Raw genomic sequence first — 8,967 nt, 5'->3', positions numbered from 1 at the left:
AATTGATGTTGGGATGGATGGACGGATGGATGGACAGTGGGATAGATGGATGGATGGACAGATGGACAGTGGGATGGATGTTGGGATGGACAGTGAGATGGATGGACAGATGGACAGATGGACAGATGGAAGGGTGGGATGGATGGACAGATGGACAGATGGCCACACGGCTGCCCCGCCCAGGTGGCTGACGGAGTCGGCGCGGTGGCTCCTCATGGTGGGCCGGTCCCAGCAGGCCCTGAGGGCCCTCCAGAAGGTGGCCAAGATCAACGGCAGGAGGGAGGAGGGGGACAAGCTCGACATCCAAGTAAAAGGCTCTGGGAGGGACCCGGGGGTGGGGGGGGTCTCTGGGGGGGTTTATAGGGTGGGGGGATGTGAATTCCCTGTTCTGGTGCTCCTGTCCCAATATCCATCCATCCTTCCCAAAATTCATCCATCCATCCATCATCCATCCATCCCAACATCCATCCAAAAATCCATCCAAAAATCCATCCATCCATCCTTTTCAAAATCCATCCCTCCATCCCTCCTAACATCCATCCATCCATCCATCCATCCATCCATCCATCCATCCATCCATCCATCCATCCCTCCATTCCTCCATCCAAAAATCCATCCATCCATCCATCCATCCTTTTCAAAATCCATCCATCCATCCATCCCAACATCCATCCATCCATCCCAACATCCATCCATCACTCCCAACACCCATCCATACATCCATCCATCCAAAAATCCATCCAAAAATCCATCCATCCCTCCATCCATCCATCCATCCCAACATCCATCCCTCCATCCATCCATCCATCCATCCATCCATCCCTCCACCCATCCATCCCTCCAAAAATCCATCCCAACATCCATCCATCCACCCATCCATCCATCCATCCATCCATCCACCCATCCCTCCTTCCAAAAATCCATCCATCCATCCATCCATCCATCCATCCATCCATCCATCCATCCATCCATCCATCCCTCCTTCCAAAAATCCATCCATCCATCCCAGCATCCACCCATCCACCCATCCATCCCAACATCCATCCATCCATCCATCCATCCATCCATCCATCCATCCCAACATCCATCCATCCATCCATCCATCCATCTGTTCATCCATCCTTGTCAAAATCCATCCATCCATCCATCCATCCATCATCCATCCCTCCAAAAATCCATCCATCCTTCTCAAAATCCATCCATCCCTCCCAACATCCATCCCAACATTCCATCCTTCTCCATCACCTCCACCTCCCCCCACCCTCCCACGTCCCTCCCCCTTCTCCTCCCACCCCCTTTTCCCTCCCCATCCCAACCCAAACCCAAACCCTTCCCCCTCCTCCTCCTTCTTCCCCCTCCTCCCCCACCCCTCCCAGTGAGGAGGGAGGAACCCTGAGCCCTCCCCAGCCCAGGATCCCCTCCCCCAGCCCGGAGCCCCCTCCCTTCCCGGGATCCCCCTCCCCAGCCTGTGAGCCCCCTCCCCAGTCTGTGAGCCCCCTCCCAGCCTGGGATCCCCCTCCCTTCCCGGGATCCCCTCCCCAGCCTGAGAGCCCCCTCCCCAGCCCGGGATCCCCCTCCCCCTCCCCACCCCTCCCAGTGAGGAGGAGGAACCCCTTCCCCCCTCCCTTCCCCAGGAACCCCCTCCCCAGCCCGGGATCCCCCTCCCCAGCCCGGGATCCGCCTCCCCAGCCTGGGATCCCCCTCCCCAGCCCGGGATCCCCCTCCCACCCTGGGATCCCCTCCAGCCCGGGAGCCCCTCCCTTCCCCACGATCCCCTCTCCCAGCCCGGGATCCCCCTCCCAGCCCATGGCCCCCTCCCCATCCCTGTGGCCCCCTGTGCCCCCCAGACGCTGAGGTCGCAGATGCAGACAGAGCTGAGGGCCCCACGGAGCCTCCACCCGGTGCTGGCGCTGGTGGGGACGCCGAGGCTGCGCCGCATCTCGGGCTGCCTCTGCTGCGTCTGGTACGGCCTGGGGAGGGGGCTGCTGGGCCAGACTGACCCCCAGACCACCCCCTTGATCACCCCCAAAACAACCCCTAAACCGGGCAGGAATCCCCAGACAAGGGAGGACCCGCTCGTGGAGGGTCACCCCATCCCACCCCACCCACTCCCATCCCACCCCCAGCCCCCATTCCACACCCCAAGCCACCCCACCCACCCCCTCCCATCCAACCCCCACCCCCTGATCACCCCCAAAACAGCCCCCTAAACCGGGCAGGAATCCCCAGCCAAGGGGAGGGACCCGCTCGTGGAGGGTCACCCCAGCCCACCCCAAAGCTCCCCATCCCACCCCCACACCCCCAAACTACCCCAGGCCCCCATCCCACCCTACAACCCCCATCCCTCCACACCCACCCAAACCACCCCAGCCCCCCATCCCACCCTACAACCCCATTCCACCCCCAAGCCCCATTCCACTCCACACACTCCCAGACCACCCCTACCCCTGAACCCCCAAAACAGCCCCCTAAACCGGGCAGGAATCCCCAGCCAAGGGAGGGACCCGCTCGTGGAGGGTCACCCCAGCCCACCCTACAACCCCCATCACACCCTGCACCCTCCAAACCACCCCAGCCCCCTGAATCCCCCAAAACAGCCCCTAAACTGGGCAGGAATCCCCAGCCAGGGGAGGGACCCGCTCGTGGAGGGTCACCCCAGCCCACCCTACAACCTCCATCACACCCCACGGCCCCCATTCCACCTACAACCCCATCCCACCCCACACCCCCATCCCACCCTACAACCCCCATCCCATCCTACAACTTCCATTCCACCCCACACCCTCCCATCCCACCCACACCTCCCATCCCAACCTACAACCCCCATACCACCCCACACCTCCCATCCCACCCTACACCTCCCCTCCCACCCCACAACCCACCCATCCCACCCCACAACCCCCCATCCCACCCTACACCCTCCCCATCCCACCCCACACCTCCCATCCCACCCTAAAGCTCCCCATCCCACCCTACAGCCTCTCATCCCATCCCCAGCCCCCATCCCACCCCACACCCCCAAACCACCCCACAACCTCCATCCCACCCCATCCCCCATCCTACCCTACACCTCCCATCCTACCTAAAACCCCCATCCCACCCCCACCCCTAACCCCCACCCCATCACCTACCTCCATCCCACCCCACACCCCAAACCACCCCACAACCCCCATCCCACCCCACAACCTCCCATCCCACCCCACACCCTCCCATCCCAGCCCACATCCCATCCCACCTACAACCCCCATCCCACCCCACAGCTCCCCACCCCACCACACCCCCATCCCACCCTACAGCCCCCATCCCACCCCACAACCCCATCCCACCCTACACCCCCATCCCACCCCACAGCCCCCATCCCACCCCCAAACAGCCCCTCAACTGGGCAGGAATCCCCAGCCAAGGGGAGGGACCGCTCGATGGAGGGTCACCCCCAGCCCACCCCAAAGCTCCCCATCCCACCCCCACAACCTCCCAAACCACCCCAGCCCCCCCATCCCACCCCTACAACCCCATCCCACACCCCTAAACCGCCCCACACCTCCCATCCCACTCCACACCTCCCATCCCACCTACACCCCCATCCCATCCTACACCCCCCATCCCACCCCACACCTCCCATCCCATCCCACATCCTCCCATCCCACTTCACAACCCCAAACCACCCCCAACCCTAGACCCCCCAAAGCAGCCCCTAAACCGGGCAGGAATCCCCAGACAAGGAGGGACCCGCTCGTGGAGGGTCATCCCCATCCCACCCTAAAGCTCCCCCATCCCACCCTACAACCCCATTCCACAGCCCCCATCCACCCCACAGCCCCCATCTCACCCTATACCCTCCATCCCACCCCACACCCTCCCATCCCACTCCAAAGCTCCCCACCCACCCACAACCTCCCATCCCACCCCACAACCCCATCCCACCCCACCCTCCCCATCCCACCCTACAGCCCCATCCACCCCCAGCCCCATTCCTTGCTCTCAAACCACCCCCTAGCCCCCATCCACCCTCAACCCCAAACCACCCCCACAGCCCCCATCCACCCACAACCCCCCATCTCACCCCCAGGCCCCTCATCCCACCCCACAACTCCCATCCCACCCCACACCCTCCCATCCCACCTACACCTCCCATCCCACCCTACCCCCCATCCCACCCCACAACCCCCCATCCCACCCCCACCCCCAAACCACCCCACAACCTCCCATCCCACCCCACAACCCCCCATCCCACCCCACAGTCTCCCATCCCACCCCTACCACACCCCATCCCACCCCACACCTCCCATCCCACCCTAAAGCTCCCCATCCCACCCCACAACCCCATCCCACCCTACACCCCCATTCCACACCCCAAACCACCCCACCCTTCCATCCCACCCACACCCTCCCATCACCAACAACCCTCCCATCCACCCCACAACCTCCCATCCCACCCCACACCCTCCCATCCCACCCTACAACCCCATCCCACCCCACCCTCCCATCCCACCCCACAACCCCTCATCCTACCCTACACCCCATCCCACCCCACACCTCCCATCCCACCCCACACCTCCTCCCACCCCACAACCACCCATCCCACCCCACACCCTCCATCCCACCCTACACCCTCCCCATCCCACCCACACCTCCCATCCCACCCTACAGCCCCCATCCCACCCTACAACCCTCCATCCCACTCCATACCCCCATCCTCACCCCCAAGCCCTCCATCCCACCCTACAACCCCCATCCCACCCCACAACCCCCATCCCACCCTACAACCCCAATCCCACCCCACACCTCCCATTCCACCCCACCTCAAACCACCCCACCCTCCCATCCCACCCCCACCACCCCATTTAACACCTCTCCCTCCCTCCCTCTCTCCTCCTCCTCCTCCTCCTCCTCCTCCCTCCCTCCTCCCTCCTCCCCTGCCCCCAGGTTCTCCACCAGCTTAGCCTACTACGGGCTGGCCATGGACCTGCAGGGTTTTGGGGTGGACATTTACGTCATGCAGCTCATCTTCGGGGCCGTCGACATCCCGGCCAAGCTGCTCTCCATCCTCACCCTCACCCGCCTGGCGGCGCTTCACGCAGGTGGTGGCGCTGCTGCTGGCAGGGCTGGCCATCCTGGCCAACATCCTGGTGCCACGGGGTGAGGGGGCTTGGAGGATTCTGGGGGCTTTCAGGGGGTGGGAGTCCATCTCATCCATTCCATCCCATCCCATCCTATCCCATCCCATCCTGGCCAGCATCCTGGTGCCACGGGGTGAGGGGGCTTGGGGAGTTCTGGAGAGTGGGGGTCCATCTCATCCCATTCCATCCCTTCTCATCCTGCTCATCCCATCCCACCCCTTCCTGATCATCCCAATCTTCTCATCCCATCCCATCCCATTCCATCAGCAGGGCTGGCCATCTGGCCAACATCCTGGTGCCACGGGGTGAGGGGGTTCTGGGGTTCTGGGAGTGGGGGTCCCATCCTGCCCCATTCCATCCCATCCATCCCATCCCATCCATCCATCCATCCCATCCCATCCCATCCCATCCCATCCCATCCATCCCATCCCATCCTGCTCATCCCATCCCATCCCATCCCATCCCTGTCATCCCATCCCATCCCATCCCATCTCATTCCATCCCATCCCATCCATCACCCATCCCATCCCATCCTGGCCAACATCCTGGTGCCACAGGGTGAGGGGGCTTGAGACTTCTGGGAGTCTGGGGGGGGTCTGGGGGTTCTGGGAGTGGGGTTCATCTCATCCATCCCCATCCCATCCTATCCTGCTCATCGCATTCAATCCCATCCTGATCATCCCATCTCATCCATCCCATCCCATCCATCCCATTCCATCCCATCCCATCCATCCCATCCCATCCTGCTCATCCCATTCCATCCCATCCATCCCATCCCATCCTGCTCATCCCAATCCCATCCCATCCTATCCATCCCATCCCATCCCATCCCATCCCATCCCATCCCATCCTGCTCATCCCATCCATCCATCCATCCCATCCCATCCCATCCCATCCCATCCCATCCCATCCCATCCCATCCCATCCCATCCCATCCATCCCATCCCATCCATCCATCCCATCCCATCCCATCCATCCATCCCATCCCATCCCATCCATCCCATCCCATCAATCCCATCCCATCCCATCCCATCCCATCCATCCATCCCATCCCATCCCATCATCCATCCCATCCCATCCCATCCATCCCATCATCCATCCCATCCCATCCATCCATCCATCATCCATCCCATCCCATCCATCCCATCCCATCCCATCCATCCATCCCATCCCATCCCATCCACATCATTCCATCCCATCCATCCCATCCCATCCCATCCCATCATCCCATCCCATCCCATCCCATCCCATCCATCCCATCCCATCCCATCCATCCATCCCATCCCATCCCATCCGCTCATCCCATCCCATCCCATCCCATCCCATCCCATCCCATCCCATCCCATCCCATCAATCCCATCCCATCCCATCCCATCCATCCATCCCATCCCATCCCATCCCATCCCATCCCATCCCATCCATCCCATCCCATCCCATCCCATCCCATCCCATCCCATCCCATCCCATCCCATCCCATTCTTATCCCATCCATCCCATTTTACCCATCCATCCCATCCATCCCATCCCATCCCATCCCATCCTGGCCAACATCCTGGTGCCACGAGGGTGAGAGGGCTTGAGAGGCTTCTAGGGGGTCTGGGGGGTCTGGGAGTTCTGGGAGTGAGGGTTCATCTCATCCCACCCCATCCCATCCTATCCTGCTCATCGCATTCAATCCCATCCTGATCATCCCATCTCATCCTGCTCATCCCAACCATCTCATTCCATCCCATCCCATCAATCCCATCCCATCCCATCCCATCCATTTTACCCCATCCCATCCATTTCTACCCATCCCATCCCATCCAATCCCATCCCATCCCATCCATCCCATCCTACTACATCCCATCCCATCCCATCCATCCCATCCCATCCATCCATCCCATCCCATCCCATCCCATCCTAATCCATCCCATCCATCCCATCCCATCTCCATCCCATTCATCCATCCATCCTGTCTCATCCCATCCCCATCCCATCCCATCATCCCATCCCATCCCATCCCATCCCATCCCATCCCATCCCATCCTTCCCATCCTGGCCAGCATCCTGGTGCCACGGGGTGAGGGGTTCTGGGGGTTTCTAGGGGCTTTGGGGTGGGGTTCCATCCATTCCATTCCATCCTATCTCCATCTGCTCATCCCATCCCATCCTTCCTGCTCATCCCAACCATCTCATCCATCCCATCCTCATCCCATCCATCCCATCCATCCCATCCCATCCATCCCATCCCATCCCATCCCATCCCATCCCATCCCATTCCTGATCATCCCATCCATCCCATCCCATCAATCCCATCCCATCCCATCAATCCCATCCCATCCCATCCCATCCCATCCCTTCCTGATCATCCCAACCATCCCATCCCATCAATCCCATCCCATCAATCCCATCAATCCCATCCCATCCCTCCCAAAATCCCAGATTTTTGTGCCCCCTGTCCCCCAGAGCTACCGGACGCTCCGCTCATGGCCCTGGCCGTTTTGGGAAGGGCTCTTTGGCCGCCTCCTTCAACTGCGTCTTCCTCTACACGGGGGAGCTCTACCCCACCGTCATCAGGTAAGGGGGGGGTGGGACCACCCTGAAACAACCCCAAATGACACCAAAAACAACCCCAGATAACCCCACAACTCCCCATTCCACTCCATACCCACATCCCACACTGCAATCCCCCCAAAAACACCCCCAGATGACCCCAAAATCACCCCCACATCCCACCCCATACCCCCCAAAAAACACCCCCAGATAACCCCAAAAACACTCCCAGATAACCCCAAAAACACCCCCAGACAACCCCAAAAACAACCCCAGATGACACCAAAAACAACCCCAGATAACCCCACAGCCCCCATTCCACTCCATACCCACATCCCACACCGCAACCACCCAAAAACACCTCCAGATAGCACCAAAAACACCCCCAGATGACCCCAAAAACACCCCCAGATAACCCCAAAATCACCCCCAGATAACCCCAAAAACACCCCCAGACAACCTCAAAACACCTCCAGATAACCCCAAAATCAACCCCAGATAACCCCAAAACACCCAAACCACACCACAGCCCCCCAAAAACACCCCCAGACAACCCCAAAACCTCCCAGATCACCCCACAAACCCCCATTCCACTCCATACCCCCATCCCACACCACAACCACCCAAAAACACCCTCAGACAACCCCATAACCACCCCCTGATAACCCCAAAAACACCCCCAGATAACCCCATAACCTTCCAGACCACCCCACAGCCCGCCAAAAACACCTCCAGACAACCCCAAAACACCCCCAGATAACTCCAAAACTTACCCCACATCCACCCCATACTCCCAAAAACACCCCCAGATAACCCCAAAAACACCCCCAGATAACCCCAAAAACACCCCCAGATAACCCCATAGCCCCCCAAAAACACCCCCAGACAACCCCAAAAACACCCCCAGATAACCCCAAAAACACCCCCACATCCCACCCCATACTCCCCAAACACCCCCAGATAACCCCAAAAACACCCCCAGATAACCCCAAAAACACCCCCAGATAACCCCATACCCCATCCCCAGACCTAACCCCCCATAAAACACCTCCAGATAACCCCAAAAACACCCTCAGATGACACCAAAAACAACCCCAGATGACCCCAAAGACACCCCCAGATAACCCCATAACTCCCATTCCTCCATACCCACATCCCACCCTGCAATCCCCCAAAACACCCCAGACAACCCCAAAACACCCCAGATAACCCCAAAAACAACCCCAGATAACCCCAAAACACCCAAACCACCCCACAGCCCCCAATCCCACCCCCATACCCCCAAACACCCCCAGATAACCCCCAAAACACC

General features: G+C 60.2%; 1 protein-coding gene across 1 annotated transcript; it reads left to right on the top strand.

The window, feature by feature from the left end:
* Nucleotides 1-142: 142 nt before the first annotated feature.
* On the top strand, nucleotides 143-7,679 carry LOC126636596 (solute carrier family 22 member 6-A-like; the record flags this gene model as incomplete). Its single annotated transcript, XM_050308963.1, has 4 exons — nucleotides 143-307; nucleotides 1,848-1,963; nucleotides 4,927-5,139; nucleotides 7,569-7,679. Coding segments are annotated over exons 1-4 (605 nt in total), but the record flags the coding sequence as incomplete, so codon positions are not given.
* Nucleotides 7,680-8,967: the final 1,288 nt, after the last annotated feature.

The sequence above is a fragment of the Myiozetetes cayanensis genome, unplaced genomic scaffold (assembly GCF_022539395.1).
Source record: "Myiozetetes cayanensis isolate MyiCay16 unplaced genomic scaffold, myiCay2020 scf1362, whole genome shotgun sequence".
In the NCBI taxonomy this organism is placed as follows: Eukaryota; Metazoa; Chordata; class Aves; order Passeriformes; family Tyrannidae; genus Myiozetetes; species Myiozetetes cayanensis.
Note: the sequence above shows the minus strand (reverse complement) of the source record. Positions and strands in the feature narration are given on the sequence as shown.